Genomic DNA, 21783 nt, shown 5'->3' with positions numbered 1-21783 from the left:
ATAGAATTGATGATGTATCTTTGCATGATTTTTGTAGGTGTCCAACACCAGGCTGTACTGGAAGAGGTCATGTGAATAGTAACAGGAATTCTCACAGAAGGTAAAGATTGGTCTGTTTGATAACAGGAAAGGAGGGGGGAGGGTGGAAGCTGAGTGTGGGTGGGAGCTGAGGGAGGGAGAAGAAGGGAGGAAGAGAAAGAGGGGAGAGAGGGAGGGTGAGAAAGAAGAGGAGAAAGAGATGGGGAGAGGGAGGGTGAGAAAGAAGAGGAGAAAGAAGAGGAGAAAGAGATGAGAGAGAGAGAGAGAGAGAGAGAGAGAGAGAGAGAGAGAGAGAGAGAGAGAGAGAGAGAGAGAGAGAGAGAGAGAGAGAGAGAAAGAAAGAGAGAGAGAGCGGCAAAGAGATTAGGGAGAGAGACACAGAGGGGGAGGGGGAGACAGTGAGAGAGACAGAGAGAGGCAAAGAGACTGAGAGGCAAAGAGACAGAAAGGAGAGACAGAGAGACATACAGAGAGAGTGGGAGAGACAGAAAAAGGAGACAAAGAGAGAGAGAGAGAAGAGAGAGCAAGCAAAAGGCTTGACCCTGTAACATTGTACTTTTGGTCTAAATACATACAAAGTCACAAATTAAAAGTTGTCACGACACAAAGCCCACTGTACACATAGAAAAAAGAAAAAATTTATTTTTATTTTTGTGAAAATTATCAGGGTTGGTTAGTCAATGGTGTCGCACAGGATAAAAGGCAAAGTATGCATGAATAGGAAATCTTGTAATTTTTTTGTTTGAGGCTACCCAGTACATTTGTTATATATAATATTACAATACATGTAATATTATATAGTGTCATACATTTGTCAAAAATGTTATATTTAGCTTAAATTACCCACAATTCTACATGATGTAGTACTGCAGATAGTCAGATTTTAGTGAGTCAAAAGTTTGATCCATAGTGGACTTGCATAGTTGCTACTTCTGTGTTCATAGCAACTGAGATGTTTACATTGGTAGCTGGTAGGACGTGATTTTGAGATGGATTTTATCCCTTATTGCCAGTATTGTAAGGAGTGTATGCTTTCCAGAGAGTTGAGAAAGTATTATGGTTTGTACTATATGTCTGTGCCAGAGGTAATAACCCATTGGTGTGAAGAGTGGTAAGTGGATAAAATCAACCTGAGTCCCCAGTCATTTTTAACCCCAGGGGTCCTTACCAGTGTCTTTGTTAAGGGTGGTAAGTCAGTAAAACCTACCTGAGTTTTTATATATGTAACCAGGGATAACCACCTTCAAAATTAGGTTTAAATTTATAGCAAATTGTGTAAAATATGTCGGATTCCCTCTTGTTACTGGGATTCGCAACCCAATGTTGGAAAGTGTTGTATGAAAAGTGTATTGTAAATTGTGACCAACTTATTCTCTGCTCTTTCTTTCCCATGTTTCAGTTTGTCTGGATGTCCGATTGCTGCCGCTGAGAAGTTAGCCAATAGTAACAAGACAACATCCAATAGTATACTTCAACAACAAAGACACCTATCTGATAGAGTTCTAAGGTAAGAGTAACAGCATCACAACATTGTTTGAATACCCCCCCCCCCTCTCTCTCTCTCTCTCTCTCTCTCTCTCTCTCTCTCTCTCTCTCTCTCTCTCTCTCTCTCTCTCTCTCTCTCTCTCTCTCTCTCTCTCTCTCTCTCTCTCTCTCTCCTATTATACTGATAAGAATTAGGACAATATCAATAATTTGAATTAAAAGCACACAACAGAGTCTTTGATTTCTTTCTCCTGTTTATCATTTGATTATTATTCCACCTATGAAAACATTTCATGGAGAAGATAGAGATTCACATATCAAGTTCTTAGACTTTTCAAGGAGACTGTCAGGGCAATTGGATTAAATTCTGTTGTAGTGAACTTGGCACAATTTCTTTATTTACCTCTGTTTCGTAATTTCATACTCGTTTGTTCTTTTTACATGTATTTGGGATGAAAAGTAGATCTTTCTGTCTGTTTCATCAAAGTGCACAGCTTCTAAAAAGCTTTGTGATGTATCTTTTAGTTTTAATGACTCATTTGCATAATTAATGATATTTGGTAATTGGGCAATATCTTCAAAAACACATACTTTAACTTCAATATAATTTGGCACATGCTTCAAACATACCTAGTGGCACATGTTCTGTTGAATTCCAACAATTATTGTGTGTAGGAACAAAAATCTAAAGCCTTTGCCCTTACAGAAGGCATTCAGTTTAAATTTGAACGTGAACTTCGTGGAACAAGGGGTTCACTCACGGAACAAAAAAGAACAAACGACAAAACATAGGAAACAGGTAAATAAAGAAATCTCGCCACGTTCACTCCATCAGATTTTAATCAGATGGAGTACGGGTTAACTTTTAAGTTTCATAATTATATTTTCACAAAATTGTGAACCATTCAGTGCCCTCTGTTCTACTCATATCTTGATTCTTTCAAGTGACACAGTCTGTCACTGAAGCCGAATTTTTTAACTTGTGTCAGTAGACAAAATAAAAAATAAAAATACAGAAAAACTACTCTAAAACCTACTTGGAAGCAACTCTGAGGTGATCCAGAGTGCTACAAGTTTTTTTTTTTTTAGTACAGCTGAACTGATAAGGTTCAGTAGTGCTATAGGCATGGTGTGGTGTCTGTCTGTCTGTCTGTCTGTCTGTCTGTCTGTCTGTGTGTATGTGTGTGTGTTTGTGTGTGTGTGTGTGTATGTGTAAACAACTTAAAGTAAAAAAACCACTGGACTGATTTCCATGATAGTTGGTGGATGTATTACCTTGGGTGTCTAGTTGGGAAATTATTCTTACCAACTTGTGTGATTTGAGTGAAAAAAATATGATTTTTGGTCAAAAAACTTACACTCAAAAACTACAGGGTAGATCATCTGAAATTTGCTGGGAACATTCTTAGGGGTGTTTAGATAAAGAATTGTTCACGACATGATGATCCCATCAGTGATATGCAAATTAGGGCTAAAATTGTGTCCTTTTGGTCAAAAATCTATAATTCCAAAATTATGGAACAGATTGGGTTAAATTTGATGGGAACATTCTTAGCGGTGTCTAGATTAAGAATTGTTTATAATATGATGATCCAATTAGTGACATGCAAATAAGGGCTAAAATGTGTCTTTTTGGTCAAAAATCTATCATTCCAAAACTACCAAGCAGATTGTGCAGGAATTTAATGGGGGGGGGGGGGGGGGAGGTATCTGGGATGTGCAGATGAAGCTATATTTACAATAAGATGATCCCATCAGTGTTATGCAAATTATGTCTAAAAATGTCATATTTGGTAAAAAAACAAACAACTTATTCTGCAATTATTATTGAAAACATTTTGACACAATTGGTCCTAGTAACCATGGCCACACACCCTTGGCAAAAGCGAAATTATGCATATTACAAAGATAACAACAGGGATGGGTAGGTAAGTGAATAAATATTTTTAAAATATATGCAAATATGCCTAGCAACAGGACCATGCTCATAGCAACAACTAAATGGTGGTTTATATTGGAAAGATGAAAAGTGGAAAGGGTAGGCAAATAAATAAAGATTTCAAAAAATGTATGTAAATATGCCTAGCAACAAGACCACACCCATACCAAAAACTAACTACAATTATGCTACAGTGCCATTGGCGGTAATTTTTTATGGAAACATGAACAATGTGGCGCCCCCCCCCCCCCCCCCCCCATTTATCGGTAACCAAAAAATTACATCATTGCTTATATCTTAATGAAACCTCTACCAGTTGGTAGACCTGGTTCTGTAATACAAGCTGGTCAACAAAAATATGCAAATTGTGTAAGATGGAAAAATGTGGAATTAATGTGAAAAGTTATTAGGGAAATATTGTTAAAGTTAAAGGCCCATGATTCAATACAAGGCTCTTTCATTGTGTAGTGCTGTCCTATCACTATCAGTGGTGCAATAATAATTAAAATACTCAGATAGAATTACTCTTTTGTTAATGACCGTCTCTGTATTGCACTCCTGAACAACTATTTATCTCTTTCAAATTTCAATTCTAATTCAACTATGGCTTTTAGTAAACGGACAGCCAAATATTTTAAGTACCAAGGTGGTGCAAGTTTTAGAAGTGAAATGAAAAGTGTCAGAAGGGTATTAGTGTTAGAATTATGTTTGTTGATACACATCCCAGTTATTTTTGTTCGCATCTATATTTTTGGCAATGTTATGGTATTAGTATTGTTTGACAGTGAGTATAGTGCTACAATTTGATACAGTGTAATCATTTCATTTGAGACATTGTCCAAGTTGAGTATTAAAAGTCGACACATTGTATCCATATACAGTGTTCAGTTGCTACACTGTTACAAGGTAGGTGACTCACTATTGAAACATTACTAACATGTAACTGTAGAGGAGAGTAGAAGTCAATATTAACAGCATCACTGATACATTCACAAACACTTTATTCAAGGTTCATCATTACTGAAAGATTAATAGTAATCTGTTGAACTTTATTAACGTGCGGGGTGTTCTAAAGGATGTCAGAACAGATCGTAATTCTCCTCAGGAATGTAATATGACTGCACAAAGGTGTTATATTTTATAACTCATCATGAGATTTGTCTCTATTGAAAGTTAAAAAGGTTTCAATAGGTATAGGACATTGACCATATGGGACAACTTGTTGTGATGACAAAGTAGTTCGCTTTTTACTAGCCTGTCTGTCCGTCTGTCTGTTTGTCTGTCATTTATTTTCATGCAGTGCATTATTAGATAAGGAAATACATTTTGTATCTTATCTGAGGAGTTTGTCAGAATTTTTGTTGACAAGCTCGCTAACAACTTGTGTCAAATGAAGTATGTTTGGTATTTTCCATTGTAGCAACAAGTAGGTTGTCAAAAGATGGACATATTGATACATTGTATCCATATTAATGACATATTGATACCCTGTAGCAATACCACACAAAATGTATACAAAGTGATACATTGAAGTGAAATCACAAAAAACATTAATTATGCATAGTGTTACACTGTAGCAATGCCATAACAAAATGTACACATTGTAGTAACATTACTGACATGGTTACAGAGCACACAAGCTTTATGTAACGTTATTCTGTGTGACCAGTAACCTTGTTTAGGAATCATGGTCTCCCCATTCTTAGAATTCAAGAAAGTAATCTCTCAAGAGATCCTTTTCAGAATGTGGGAAATAATTATGTAGCTGACGACACTGATGTTGTTGAGGTATAAAATAACATATTATGCATACAGATACCTTACATAAGGAATGAACACCAGAGGGCATACTATAAGATTACGTTCATGAAAATACAGCTCAAATGCGCTCCATCATCTCTGACGCATGATTTCTGTCAAAGTCCAAATGTAAGTAGGCAAAATGGAATCTTTTAGTAACAAGCAGGAAATGTTGTAACTTAAATATTTAATAACTTTTATAAAAAATTAGTAAATATAGTAATGTGTTTGTGATCATAGACTTTCTGCTCATTAATATTCATACTATTTGTAATGTTAAAGTTACATTGTATCAAATAACATCATTAAAGTCAGACGGATCCGATACATTGTATCCAACTTGAAAAGGTGAGTTGCTATGGTAACTACTTGCATAGATGGTGCGTAGGATCTGATTTGGTTTGTTGTGAAGTGGAAAGCTATCAAATTAAGTTGGGTTCAAATTATTCGTATATTATTTGGTAGATTTTTTATGATTTTACTTCAAAAATGAACATGTTTTCAGAACTGCATGCATTCATTGTGCTTATTTGATGTGTGACCTTGGCTTTGATTTTATAGCAGCTGCATGAATGCTAAATTAAACTTCAGAAGTAATATTGTGAACGACTTAGTCTCCATGCAGTGCTGAGTTCCTTTACTGTTCCTCCCCAATGTTTGTTTTTTCGTTATTTTCATGTCTTGTTTATTTTTTTCTTCTTTGTCTTTCGATCTTCTTTGTGTGTGTTGTCCCGTCATTTTTTTGGTTGTTGTGTGTTTCTAGTGGAGTTTGTGTATTACAATGGAAGCTGAATGAAGGCCCCCCTGAGACAGCTATCGTAGATCCTAAAACACAAAGGTGAGGCTTCTTTCCTTACCCTTTCCCAACACTTATCCTTCCTTTATTCCGCATTGCAGTAGTAAGAAGAGTAACGTTGTCTGTAGGATATGTTGTTATTCCATGATATATTGGAAATCCGGGAAATAATTCATTTTACTTGGGCATAGATATATTACCAGCAGTATAATGTATTTGATTTCAATATTCCATAGTGGAAAGTGTGACAGGATGTCTGTCTACCATTATTTCATGCTAGCCTGAAAAGTGGTGCTGTTTCCATTCCATATTTTATTTTACTGTTCACCATGAAGCATTGATTTATATAGATCTTTCAGATGGCTAAGGCCAAAAAAAAGAGCTGTTTCTGGTTAGCGCGCGTATCACTTAAATATTCCCGCATCAGTCTTTTTTTGTGTGTGTTTGTCCAGCCCATGCAGTCTGCAGATCTGTAGGGAAACACAAAAATAACCCTCCCTACTTCAGTGAAGACAACTGCAGAGCCAATCATGAACAAACAAATGACATCTGCAATCTGCATCTGCCTCACATACACGCTTGCTGTAAAATACTAAATAAAACGAACAGTAACTGCCATAAATAGTAGATTGAGTGCCAGGTTTGTTGAGAATTAAAAAAAAAAAGGCGTGTCATCGCACCATTTTAGACCAGGGTTCGTACGGTCCTGGAAAACCCTGGAAAACCCTGGAATTTCAAACCCTCCCTGGAAAACCCTGGAAAACCCTGGAAAATGTGCCCTACCCCTGGAAAACCCTGGAAAATGATCATGACCAATCGATCAATTAATATTGACGATCGTCATGTCTGTGCTCAAGCCACCCATTCATATGATTCTGAATCTCGTAAATGTAAAATGTCGAAAATATTTTCAAAGTCTTTCGCCACGGTGGTAAATCAAAATTCACGCCGATTAGACCCAGACAGTCAAACGATCATTCCACGAGACACTTTGCCCCACAGACCGTGCCTATGCGTAGTTGAATGGGCACCGCAGTGTTTGTTTCGATCTTGCATATTGCTACTCCATCTCCCAGTCGCCATTTCAGGGACATGATATTGTAACAGTCCCGGCCAGGGGTAACAGTGGGTCTGTTAACAAGATTATCGTAACATTGTAGCGAGTATCAAAGCATCATCAACCACGACTAGAAATTGTTACAAGTTCGGCGCACGAGTCCGACATACTACTACTAGAAACTCAGGCCAAGGGAAGTGCAGTTGAATTTCCGGGTTGTGGAAGTACGGTTTTGACTTTTATGTCGTCGATAAATGGGTATTTGTGTTACATGTTCTAAAAGAATAAACTACTGTTTTATGTTTTCGGTACAGTAACATTCGTCAGTGGTCAAGTTAAGTTGAGAAATCGCGATGTTCCGCAACTCGTGGCATCAGGACATAAACATCGAGACGCAAGCGATGAATGTATTCAGTTATTCATAGCTCGAAATTTCGTAACGTAAATGACGTTTTCATTCAAAATTTTGAAGAAAAAAATTATTTATTTTTCTGTATATGTCTGAATTAGACTGACGAATGCTGCGACTCAATCTTACACGATCAGTGTACCAGCTTGACGAAACGGCTACTTAGGGGAGAACCATTTGATTTCGGGGGGGGGGGGGGGGGGTATGGAGGAAGTAGGTACGGGAGCAATTTTTTTTTCCAGTCAGAGTGACAGCAATTTTTTCTTTCTACTGTCAGTCCTGCATCAATTTTTTTTTCAAATGGAGTAGCAGCGCAAAATTTTTTTTAATTAGTCATTACTTTAGTGTCAACACCCCTGGAAAATGGCCAAAATCAATATGAATACCCCTGGAAAACTGACGAAATCCCCCTGGAAAGTCCTGGAATTTTGTTTTGCTTTAAGTGTACGAACCCTGTAGACAAACTGTCCTGACCAGAAACAATTTTTTTTGGCCAAATTTGTACAAATGTGTAGTCCGTTTTCATGGTCATGTTCAGCAATGAAATAAGACTATTTGCTCTTTCTAGATCATCTGTTATGTTTTGTGATTGTTAATTATGTAACAAACTTAGACATGGTGCAACAAGCTGTTACAGGTAGGTGAGCATTATGTCACATAGTGTTTAGCGCCGTCTATCGCTTATGTTAGTATCCATTTATGTGACCATGTACCTAGAAGTACAGAAAGGTGAGGAATTAATAGAAAACGAACACATAATTATGACAATTTAAGTTGATAGAGTTGTGTGCATTAATCAATACTTATGAAATGTCACAACCATCGTCAGCAACCATAAATTAACACATATTAGATATAGCTAACAAATTACTAGGAAAAACATGCTAAATGAATAATTTATAAAAATAGGAATAACACACAACCAAATATCATCTTTGGACTTATTCATTTAGACCATCTAAGCATGGCTTGTATCTTTTTATTCTGAAGCTGTGCAACATAATTTACGTGATATAAAGGTAAAAATTGTGTCAATCTTTTGACATCTGCTACATTTGTGTATACGGGATTATAATATTTCAGTATGGTACATAGTTTCAACAGTAATAAGGTGAGTTTTTAACTGTCTGTCATCCTAAACATCCATTCTTTGAAGAAGAAAAATACCTACGGAGTTTAAGATAGTTTAAAGTGAGAACACAGTTTTAGAGTGATGGTCTGTCATATTACAGTGAAGATAATATATACAACCAAACCAGAAAGACAATAGCGTTTCAATTAGATGACATGATGTGTTTTTACATCTCACACAACGTTTTTGTTACGAATTACACAGTCAAACAAAATACAGGCAGTGATGGCATACATACACATGAAATATTACATTTGAGATAAAATGCCTGCATGCTATCAGTAGCTGTATTTTGTTTTATGTCATTTGTAACAAAACACTTGTTAGATGTAAAAAGTATCATGCTGTCTAATTGAAACTCTATACTCACCCTGGTTTGGTAGTAATTGAAACCCTATAGTCACCCTGGTTTGGTAGTAATTGAAACCCTATAGTCACCCTGGTTTGGTAGTAATTGAAACTCTATAGTCACCCTGGTTTGGTAGTAATTGAAACTCTATAGTCACCCTGGTTTGGTAGTAATTGCAGTCAAGTTAACAAAATATTTCTTGTCTTTTATTGGAGTTGTTTTATTAATCTGTGTCAAGGTCAGCTTGTCAGAGTTTTTGTGATTCGACATTTGGTGATTAAGTTGCTGGCTTATTATTTTATCCAAGACAAGACTTAGTTTATTCAGATTTACTACTGGTGTGTGATGCCTGTTTAATGACAACATACTCAATGCATGTAAAACTGTTGGACACAGCCTTTTATCTACAGTGATATGCTTGATTATGGCATATTTTGAGTTATAGTCAAGTGTATATCATGCCATGTGTTTGGTACATGTACACAATGTAGCAAACCTGGAGTATTGCAGAGTTTTCCCTTTGTAGGGTATACTGCCTATTTGTAGCACAGTACAATTTTACCAAGTGTTTTGCTACATTTTGACCACTTTGTAGCAAACTTGGAGTACTGCCAAGTGTTGACCCAGTCATCTTTGCTACATAAAGATCTGTTTGTAGCAAGGAACAATGTTACCAATTATTAATTATATTTTTGCTACATTTTGACAACCTATATGTAGCAAATTTGAATTACTGTATTACCAAATATTGACCCATTTAACTTTGCTACATTTAGATATATTTGTAGCAAACTAGTAGTGAATGTTATCATTGGTTTCATAATTTGATACATTTAGGCCAGTATGTAGCAGTACAAGTTGGCAAAGGTAAAGTTCTATTATATCTCAACAAAGTCATTTCATTTGTTGAAAGGCAAAACGGAGAAAAATATTACCAAATATCTATTTTATTGTATTTTTCCCTATATATAGACCTGTATGTTTTGTCAAGAAGTTAGAAATACCAACATCTGGATATGCACCTTTAGTGAGTACTACCACACCGAGAACTAACCTGGCCAAGGAGTTGGAAAAATACTCTCGAACAACCCTGGAGTATGTACCATTGAGTGTAGACTCTCCAACAAGTTCAACATCAACTCCAACTCAATCAACAGCAACAACGTCGTCACCATCTCAAGCCAGCTCACAAAATTATCAACGCATAGCTCCCAAGATTCTAACTCCAGATGCGCAAAAGAAACTGTACAAACAGACTCAAATAAGTGACACTAATGGTCAACAGGAATACAGGATTGATTCGACAGTAGCTAAGCTTGCAGCCAGTGCTGTCAACCTATCCATGAAACCATCCAAAACTGTCACTCAACAGGGATCAGCATCAACTTGCTTGAATGGAACAGCGCCCTCAGTTGACAATATGAAAGTGGACAGTTTCGGGACGTTGGATCTGAGTATGAAAGCAATGCAGAGTCCGACCCCACCGGCTTCTGTGCCGCAGACACCGACGCAATCACCGCAGACTGTGCTGATTACGACTCCGTCGTCATCTACAATGTCATCGGTTTATCAACATCCTCCACAGCAGCCATCACCAACGACACCAACTGCTGGACAGCAACAACAACTACAAGCACAACCGGAACAAAATGTGGCGTCTACTGCCAGTACAAATTATGAACACGCAGTGGATTACTCTACCAAGATAAAAATAACAGACGTCAGAAGTCTTAATGAAGAGGCACAAGGGTAAGGGATTTAATAAAATTTCAAGTCTTCTGAAAGTTCTGGATATGTAGGTTCTAATTATGCCTTTGTCAATATTCTCAAATGAATTGATTAATATTCATTAGAAATGGAATGTAAACAGCTGATTGTCAGCTGATAGTCTGTGGGGAGTTCCGTCCATTGCCTATTGTAGGTTTGTTAAATGATCCATTGATTATTCATAATCTTACCACCTAGGGTGCTATTGGATAATCTATTTTTCTGTTCCTCCCACTAAGGTTTTTATGCAATGAAATCATGTGTAACTGTAGTAGCAATTTTAAATAGTGCCAAACAAAAAAAATCTTTTTAAAATCTAGTCGACCAAGAAAAAAGTGTCATAAAAGAATTATATGAAAATATTCATCATTACAAATATTTCACCAAAGAAACATTACAATTCTGACAGCAGATAGTGTATAGTGCCCTCTGTGGCATGACATTGACATCAAATGTACTTGATTTTGATACAGGCAGAATTTGATCCTACATGTACAGAATTAATGCAATACTTGATCCACCTACATACCAGTATATGTGAAATCTGGAATGACATTTAGCATATCATTTGCTGGATATTTATAATAGTTGTCATGTAAAGCTGGAGTAATTGTTGTGTTTTAGAGTGGTGATTTCTCCTCTGTACCTTTCATGTTGACATCACCCCAGAATGTAAATGTATGAATGTCTGTACTATGCCTATTCTACATCATAGCGCCGCAATATGTGTTCATTGTTCACATAAAATTTTCTTGGATTTTTAACTTCTGAGTGTGATGGTAGTTCTGTCTTTCCCCTCCAACATTTGTGTCCATAAGTATTTCCTGTCTTTATGGTATCCACTTCAATATGTGTATTTTTATGGTTTTTCCTGTAATCTATATTACATGGTATCCCCTTCAATCATTATAATTTTATGGTTTCTCCAATATTTATATAATTTATGTATTGTGCACCCTTTAGAATTTATAGTTTTATGTTTTTTCCCCTGCAATATTGATATTGCCCCTCAAAGGAATGTTTCTATATCTGTATTTGAATATTTTAGTGCATATGAATTTGTTCTCAAATTTTATGTTCATTTTATCAATTCCTTCCCCTTGTGTATACATTCTTGATTTACAATGTAAATACATCGATTTGTGTCTGTGACAGTTCTCCCTCCACCCAAATAAAAGGGCCTCTGTATCTGTGTAATTCATTCATTTGAAAGTAAGTGTATGTCGTTATCGCGTAAATGAATCGTTGCCTCTGTGAGTCATTGAGTGTAAGTGCTTTCTTAAGTGAATGCCATCCATACACAAATGAATGAGTTCATATGTTGACAAGTGTAACTTTCCCTTGTGTATTCCTAACTGAAGACCTTCCCCATCTCAGTGGAACAGCTTCCCTGAGTGTGATCCTTGTAGCTTACCAGAGTGTGATCCTTGTAGCTTCCCAGAGTGTGATCCTTGTAGCTTCCCAGAGTATGATCCTTGTAGCTTCCCAGAGTATGATCCTTGTAGCTTTCCAGAGTGTGATTCTTGTAGCTTCCCAGAGTGTGATCCTTGTAGCTTACCAGAGTGTGATCCTTGTAGCTTACCAGAGTGTGATCCTTGTAGCATCCCAGAGTATGATCCTTGTAGCTTCCCAGAGTGTGATCCTTGTAGCATCCCAGAGTGTGATCATTGTAGCTTCCCAGAGTGTGATCCTTGTAGCATCCCAGAGTGTGATCCTTGTAGCTTCCCAGAGTATGATCCTTGTAGCTTCCCAGAGTGTGATCCTTGTAGCTTCCCAGAGTGTGATCCTTGTAGCTTCCCAGAGTATGATCCTTATAGCTTCCCAGAGTGTGATCCTTGTAGCTTCCCAGAGTGTGATCCTTGTAGCTTCCCAGAGTATGATCCTTGTGTGGTTTAGGTGTGCATTATGTACTTGTTTGACAGAATGTTCAATATAGCTATTTCCATTCCACACCCAATCAATGTTCACATGTATAGTTCCTTCCCATCATTGTATTTGAGTGAGTGAGTGTGTGTGTGTGTGTGTGTGTGTGTGTGTGTGTGTGTGTGTGTGTGTGTGTGTGTGTGTGTGTGTGTGTGTGTGTGTGAGGTCCTTGATACGATGATTATGATTTTAGTAGTGTATGAGTTTGTCCATGTGTGTGAGGTTTTTGATATAAATGTTATGGTTTCTAATTGCATACTAACTAACCAACTGCTTTCATTTTCAATATTTTAACCACTTTTCTTTGACATAAAAATGCCAAGCTTCACATCTATAAGTTACATCATGCCTTAACCAGTGGATTTCTGGGGATACAGGAAGTCGTACATTTCAAACTTTGCACAAAGATGACTTTCAAACTTTGCACAAAGATGACTCACAAACTTTGCACAAAAAATGACACATCAGAAGGGGAAATGATAGAACATAATCTGATGAAAAGCTATGGCCCAGGACAATCTAAGCCTCTATTCTTATTTTGCTTGTCTGCAGACTAAGAATTTATTGATACTGAAAGTGGTGGAATCTTGTTAAAGATATTTGGTAACTTAAAATCACATTCTGTTTGCAAAAAAAAGGGGAAAAGTGAATTTAAAAACTGGATTATTATGATTCAGTGTTTTGTAGATGCCAGTAACAAGGTTTGTTTGTCCAAAACATCCAAACATTCAAAGGGATACATAGTCCAAAACTTCAGTGTTTTTCTTAGTTTTGAAAGTTTTCCATGAAAATAACATCTTACATACATAGAACTATCAACCGAATAGATACAATTTATATATTATACAGTGTTGTAATTCCGTTGAGTGAAAAGTCAGTTTTTCAATGTTCTCCCTCAAGAAGGTAACTAGGACACCTTCTTTTGATTTTTGAGCACTCTCTTGGTTAAAATGGGAAATTTTACTCCAAATAGATTTATTTTAAGCCAAAATGCTATCAAACCAAGACTTAAATGTTTACTTTCTCGTCAACTACTGGTCTCTGAACTGTCTTGTGAAAATATTCCAGAGAGAACACTGAACTCTTTATCATTGACAAACAAGAAATTTTAAAGTTGACAGAGTTATGTCGATCGCTAGTAATGAAAGAGCAAGCTTCAAAAAATAGAGTGGCAAGATTTTCATGTAAAACTAAGATAGTTGAGAAAAGCCATGAAATTTTTGGACTGAATCCCATCAGGGAATGATTTGAAAGTATCCCCAGAAAACATGCAGACTATACTAACTGCGGTATATTATGTCTATCAGTTCACAGTCATCTCTCCTTCCACCTAAACCTAAAAAACCTAAACATTCAATAGACGGCAAAGTGCGTGAACTAATCAGGTAGGTTGTCTAGCGCCCTCACAGGTCATTCTTTGCATAGCTTCACTGTCACTAATATTGCCTGCTTTCTCATGCCACTATCAGTCGCCATAGTAACTGCATGTTTGTCTGTCTGTGAATGGTTGTGGTCAGTTAAACAGATACTAATATGGTGTTAGTCTGTGGTGGTTGGTTGTCCCATTGGTGTACATGTGATTCTAAATGTGGTTCTATATAGAATTCAAGAAGTTGTTCTAGATGTGATCCAACAGGTAGTTCTAGAACTTAATGTGGTTCTATATGAAGTTTTAGACATAAATCTAAATGTAATCCAGTGTGTCTTTCTAGATTTCAATAGAATTGTTATTTAAATTGTGATGTTTAGTGTTTTGTGAATGAATGTCATGCATGTTAGTTGTCATGGTTACCACATACTGAAACAGTATCATGACAAGTTAAAGTTGATGTGTAAAGATAGCTGTTACATGTGAGAATTGTTATTGTTTTATTGATTTCAGTTGATATTTGATGGATTTTGATTAAAGATGGGCTACTTTTCTATCTTGAAACTCTATCTTCTCTCATGCCTTTATCTATTGCCTGATCACCATCTTGATTGTAATCCTCACTCTAACATTGACCTTTGACCTCTCTGTCCTCTTTCAAGATAACTTTTTTTTTAATACCAAATAACCAAGAAAAAAGGTACCTGGAAATCTTAGGAGATTAAAGTATGGCAAAAAGCCATGGAAAGGCTTTGAAAAATTGCCATGGCAACCAATTTTGATCAAATTCGACATATTTTCAAAAGTTGTGTTCATATAGAAATATTTGACAATTATTGAAAAATGTTATGCCTTGCCTCAATATAACGGATTTCAGTTGTTGCTATGGTTTCAGTATGAACATTGGAATACTTGTGTACTTCCCAATATAACAGAAACTGTCTAGCTGCCCTAGGGCAATATAGGCATTGCTTTGGTATCCATTCATGTAAGGCCTAAAAAAAAATTGTTTGGTTTCGGTTACCCGACCCCACCTATATTTTTTTTTACATATTTGATAGAAAAAATAATAAAGAATAGCAAAAATTGTGAAGTCTCGCCAGAAGTAGTGGATACGGAAACTGACATCAACTTACAAAAACAATATAAAAAATATAAAACTGTTTTTCCAATCTGTAATGGCTGTAAATGTGATGGGAAGAAACCAATAACACAGAGACCATATGGATAACAACGGAAAACATAACTGCCTGAACTAGACACTCACATATGAAAAAAAAAATATATGAAAAAAATATATATATACCTACCCCCAGCTATTCTAAAATTAAGCATAATCGGAACCACACATTTTTTTCCGGTCCATTAAGAATAGGATGGTTACACGCATATAAAGTGCATAGTAACAGTGGCCTTAGGTAATATGGCAATACAGGAAACTGAATCCAGTCTCTATTTTGGCAAAATATTCTCACGATACTGGGAGACAAATTATGATAATTGAGCAACATTTCTCACAGAAGGCTTTTACCTCTCTGAGTCACTACCTGATTTAGCCCAATCTATTTGATGATCAAATTATGAATTTTAAAATTCTGATAGCAATCTTAGACGGTACAGGAACTTTTTTCTTGGTGATTTGTGCATCAATGCTTAATATAACTATCATCATTGTAGTAACAAACTGATAAACCTTCACTAACTCTAACCACACATGGCTGTCTCTTTGTAGCTGCCCTACGCCAGGTTGTGATGGCACTGGTCATGTCACCGGTAATTATGCATCTCATAGAAGGTATGCTATCATTTCATTGGCCAATTCCAAGTCAGATGACAGCTAGCATTGCTGTACTATCATGTGATTGGTCAATATCTAATCAATATTAGAATTAATTTCCTGCTCATTCATCTCATTGGCTAACTTAAGTTCAGATAACAAAATGATATAACACTGTGTGAAATGTCTCTACCTATATACTAAGTCACAGGTTTGTGGTATTACCTCTTGTACATATAAATGATTTATCCAATGAAATCATCCAAATGCAGTTCTGATTAGAATTTTAATGGTCAGTGACGCTACTTTCCAAAAATGGATATAATTTTTCATATGCATGCAGGTAATATGTCAGTCAGGTGTAAGAACATGTGGTGTGCATGCAGGTAACATCTAATGTAGAGATACCATACCACAAATCCAATCTGTACATGTAATCTTCATACTGGCAACGTATGAGATGGGTACCACTACCATGGTCTGTGACATGTGATCTGCATGCAGGTAACATGCCAGTTAGGTATCACTACCATGCTCTGGACATGTGATTTGCATGCAGGTAACATGCCAGATAGGTACCACTACCATGATTTGGACATGTGATTTGCATGCATTTGGTACATGAAACAGGTTGTGTAATCTGTAAATTTTATCACTTTGAAGCAAGCATGTAGAAAACGTTACTAAACAGATCTCTTTACTACTGTATTGAGTGGGATTAACTTTGACCACAGTAACAAAATCGCCATGCTCTCTCTGTCACTGATCAACTACAAACAGAATTCATTCTCACTGCCTAGCTCTAAGCTACTGTGAACTATCTCAAGGTCTGCATATCTCATTTCTGAGTATTCTTATCCTTGCTAATGGTGAAAGATACTAGAAGTCTTTACATGGGGGGGGGGGGGATCTAAACAGTGTAGAGGGCATTTGAGGGGTTATTGTAACAATACTACAATCACGTTGTGATGTGCATGGGATATCATAGTGTTGTCGCTTGAAGGAAGGTCTTCTTGCTGTTTTTTTCGAAGTGTTATGTTTTCTGAGCAGTGTTTTGTTTTGTAATGGGAAAGGTATAATATTGTATTGGTAAGGTTTGTATTGTTTTGGATTGGGTTTGTTTTTGGGATATTTAGCATGATATCATATTACCTGGGGTAGAGATACATATTTAATGTAAGTTTTAGCCATATATGTGCATCTTGCCTTTATATGTACATTGTTCATATATTGATATATTACCTATGTATGGATATTTTAATGTCCAATTTATTGTTTAAATGAACTGTATTGTACTGTCCTATTGATTCTTGGAACCATGAACAATATATTCTCATTTATGGATATTTTGTCCATATAAGGATATATTGTCCATACATAGACACATCCATATATAGCTACAGTATATTGTCCATGTATGGACATATCCATATATACATATATAGCTATATTGTCTATATATGGACACAACCATATATAGCTATATTGTCCATATATGGACATATCCATATTTAGCTATATTGTCCATATATGGACATATCCATGTATAGCTATATTGTCCAGACAAGGACATATTGTCCATATATGGATATATAATCCATATACATATATAGCCATATTGTCCATATATGGATATATTGTACATTTAGAAGTGCAATTTCTGTAGTAGGGATGTACTTTACATAATTTTGTTGTCTATGATATGGACATGTATGAAAATTGCAGAATATGAGAAGATTGAGAAGAAAATTTGTCCACATAGTGATGTTCATCCACCTTGTTATCGAGCTTTCAAGGCGACAGTGACTTGAAGTAAAGATGGAGTTTTCAACACCGTATCTATTTGATACTACCATGTAAAATGTTTAGTAATGAAAATTTCTACAAAAAATTTCTTGGAAGCAAATCCCAAATTTTCCTAATTTTCCTGACGATACTGACAAGACATGAGCGATTCTGCAAAAATTTGGGATTCCTTTTCAAGAAATTTTTTGGCTGTGAGTAGAAATTTTTGTTAGGAAGTATGAACCCAGAGTTTATGAACATTCATTCTTGCATATAAAATGTTGTCTATTTGACACAAAATACTAATGTAAGATTTCAACTATGTGTACATAAAAAGTACATCTGTGTGGATTCTGATTGAAGTTTGTAAATTTTCTTACAGTTTGTCAGGCTGTCCTAATGCTGATAAGAGTATGATCATACAAGGGTCACAGGAACTAAGGTAAACCTTGAACTCTATCTCTGATTATTAAGAATTTCAATCTGCAAAGTAATTTAACTTTGATATTTCTTGATTCATTTTGCATGTATATACAATGCAGTACAGTATCCATTTTTGTTATGGCTCTTGTTAGGTCTAAAGAAAAAAAAATGTTTGGTTGTGGTTACCCCACCTAGTTTTTCACTGCCAACCCCAAACATTTTTTACTCATTTGAGAAAAAGATAATAAAATCACAAAAATTGTGCAGTCTCATGAGAAATAGTGGCTGCAGAAACTGACATCAACTTAAAAAGATAATATAAAACTGTTCTTCCAATCTGTAATGGCTGTACATCTGATGGGAAGAAACCAATAACACAGAGACTATATGGAAAACAACAGAAAACATAACTATCTGAACTAGACACTCACTCATGAAAAAAATAATAATTATAAAATAAAATAAAAAATCTACGTACCCCACCTGTTCTAAAATTGAGTGTAAAAAAAATTACATTCATAAAAATTGATTGGATAGTTAGTTATGAATATCCATTCAGTAATTCTATTTTTTTGTCACATATAAAGATATCAAATGTCCCAAGTTTGTTATTTGTGTACAGCTCTGTGATATGAAAAGTGTATTAATTTTAGCAGACACACCCAAAGATACAGACATGTGAAACAGACCTGAAACAGTTCATACTAGTGGCCATTTTGTTAGCCAGATGATGTGACAGACAGGCCTGAAACACCTATGTAATGTGTAAATAGTATTTCATTAGCCTGGTGACGAACAGACATGACAGACAGGTCTGAAACAGCTCTGTAACATTCAGACAGGCCTGAAACAGTTCTGTGACATACAGATGGCTATTTTATTAGCCTGGTGACTGACTGACTGACGTTAAGATACAGACATGTGACAGACAGACCTGAAACAGCCTGTAACATACAGACAGGCCTGAAACAGTCCTGTAACATACAGACAGGTCTTAAACAGTTCTGTAACATACAGATGGATATTTTATTAGCCTGGTGACTGACTGACTGACGTTAAGATACAGACATGTGATAGACAGACCTGAAACAGTCCTGTAACTTACAGACAGGCCTGAAGCAGTTCTGTGACATACAGACAGGCCTGAAGCCGTTCTGTAACTTACAGACAGGCCTGAAACAGTTCTGTAACTTACAGACAGTCCTGTAACTTACAGACAGGCCTGAAACAGCTCTGTAACATACAGACAGGCCTGAAACAGTCCTGTAACATTCAGACAGGCCTGAAACAGTCCTGTAACTTACAGACAGGACTGAAACAGTTCTGTGACATACAGACAGGACTGAAACAGTTCTGTGACATACAGACAGGACTGAAACAGTTCTGTGACATACAGATGACTATTTTTAGCAAGTAAGTGATATGTTCAAACTAAGACAAATACTAATTACATAAATCTCTGATACTAGGTGTCCAACGCCAGGATGTGATGGATCCGGTCATGTGACAGGGAATTATTCCTCTCATCGTAGTCTGTCTGGTTGTCCGAGGGCAAAAAAGGGAAAAACTGTTTTAGCATCACCCAGGAAAGAAGGAGAGAATGCATTTGGATTCCTGAAAGAAGAGGAGCTTATTAAGTAAGAAAATGAACTGATAGGTTCATAGCTTCTCTCAAACTTCAAAGGGTTAGAACTACAAGATATGTTGTGTGTTCTGCCATCAAAGGTGAAAGCAGTTGGTCGATGTGTGAGGGCGCCCTAACATGGCTTACCTTACAGCCTGCCAAAGGAGTCACGACTGTCAGATACTTTGAGTTGTTCTGTTCTCTGTGGTGGAAGGGGGTTGACCAATGCATGAGGATGACATCACCTAATACAGACTATCAAAGAATTAATTCAATTGTGTCCACCAGACTTTCTAATATATCCTGTCGTTCAACCCAAATTAGACTTCTCTGTACGGGAACACAACACAGCATATCTTCCAGATTTTGTCCACTGTTACTTTACATGTGTAAAATGTTTAGATTCGTCGTGTTACATGGTACAGTATCTATCTCACCATTCAATGGTTACTATGGAAACGTGTAAGAGTATATAGTGCTTGATCTATTCAAAAGTTAATGCGTTAGTCAAACCACTATTCAACAACGCATAATTTGTCTAGCTCTGCTAAACCCTGTAATTTAATTTGATGGCGTCCCTTCATTCGCCATAAATACAGCTAAAACACTGCTGTATTGTTGGTGAATGGTCAGATTATGTAGACTAGATTTTAAAATAATTTGTAAATGACAGTCGCCAACTCTGTGTGCCTTTTAAAATTATGTTTGCAGCATTTTTTCCATGCTTTAATGATTTTTGTTACGTTTCATTTGATAAATAGCTAAAATTTTGATTTCTGCATTGTGAAAAAAAAAAATTTCAGACAAAAATTTGATTTGATTATTTTTTTGTGGCAGATGTCCTGTACCAGGTTGTGATGGGTCTGGTCATGTGACCGGCAAATACGCGTCTCATCGTAGTGCATCGGGGTGTCCCCTAGCAACCAAAAGTACCACAGTTCTGTTGAAAACCCAGCAACAGACAGGAACAGATAACAGTCAGAATTGGAAGGCTATTAAAATGGACGGACTAACGTAAGTCGATGGAATATTAAATAGATTAGATGAAGTCATATAAAGTTATGAATTGTGTAGGATATTGGTAGATTTACTCTTGTCCTGCCTTTTTTTTAAAGATCTTATTTCAACCATTTGTCTACGTCTAAACTATACTTTTCATCTGCCATATTGTTTTTCATGTATCCCTTGTGGGGTTTTTGTTTTATTGCACTATCAGTTAAGGAGCTTTGCTTTTATTGCACTATCACTTACGTGGCTATTTTTTGGCAGGGGTTGTGGGTTTGGGAATGCTGAGGGTTAGTATGTTAAATCACAGGGGACAGCAAACATGTAATCGATTGATTAAATTGATTAAATTATTCAATCAATTAAATGCTTGCTGTCCCCTGTGGTTAAATATGCTTTGACTCAAGAACTCTATTGCTGTAGCATTGGAGGTGGTTTGTCTTTATATTGCAATGCCACACACTTCTATATACTCTGTGACCTCTTTACAATGAACTCAGTTCAGCAAACACTTGTTTATGTCCCAAACTTACATTTCTAAGAGAGTACATACTTTGCTATAATACACACTTTACAGTGTTTTTTGCTAAAGTTTGGAAACCACAGTAACAGAGGAGGGAAATCTGCTAAAATTTGCAATACTACTTACCGTAATTTTGATGGCGAACCTTCGTAAACTGCCCTGGGGACTGGGGTAGATTTTACCTACTTGACCGCCTTAACAAAAACACTGCTTTATGACAGCAAATGTTAGCTCAAGTCCACTAATGAGTTCATTACAAATAGGTTACAGCATATTTGACTAACTTTTTCAGAGGCTGTGCATTAACATAATGTAATATGAAATGTAGTTTTCCCAACAGAAAATTTCAGACTTAGGCATTTTCATAACTAAGTATATTTTTCTTTCTGTCTGTCTTTGTTTTATAGGTGTCCAACACCAGGTTGTGATGGATCAGGTCATTCTAACGGTAGTTTTTTAACCCATCGTAGTTTGTCTGGTTGTCCGAGGGCCACTGCTGCTATGAAGAAAGCTAAACTTAATGGTGAAGAAATGAGTACTATAAGTCTTAAAGCCTTGAATGGTGAGTTTGATATTTCACA

General features: G+C 36.3%; 1 protein-coding gene across 7 annotated transcripts in view; it reads left to right on the top strand.

Annotated features, from left to right (window-relative positions):
* The window catches only part of LOC144445175 (uncharacterized), an 84475-nt gene that overhangs the window by 58019 nt on the left and 4673 nt on the right, over positions 1-21783 (top strand). For 5 of the 7 annotated variants that reach the window (XM_078134713.1, XM_078134714.1, XM_078134711.1 and 2 more), the window contains 9 exons: positions 38-100; positions 1439-1546; positions 9979-10755; positions 14004-14081; positions 15798-15860; positions 18010-18069; positions 19520-19687; positions 20512-20688; positions 21610-21764. In XM_078134713.1, the coding sequence (XP_077990839.1) occupies positions 38-100; positions 1439-1546; positions 9979-10755; positions 14004-14081; positions 15798-15860; positions 18010-18069; positions 19520-19687; positions 20512-20688; positions 21610-21764 (1649 nt within the window). The remainder of the gene's footprint in view (positions 1-37; positions 101-1438; positions 1547-9978; positions 10756-14003; positions 14082-15797; positions 15861-18009; positions 18070-19519; positions 19688-20511; positions 20689-21609; positions 21765-21783) is intronic. The other 2 variants (XM_078134716.1, XM_078134715.1) reach the window with 2 other exon arrangements.

Source organism: Glandiceps talaboti, chromosome 14, assembly GCF_964340395.1.
Source record: "Glandiceps talaboti chromosome 14, keGlaTala1.1, whole genome shotgun sequence".
Classification (NCBI taxonomy): domain Eukaryota; kingdom Metazoa; phylum Hemichordata; class Enteropneusta; family Spengelidae; genus Glandiceps; species Glandiceps talaboti.
The sequence above is the reverse complement of the archived record's forward strand: the minus strand, read 5'-3'. Positions and strand labels throughout refer to the sequence as shown.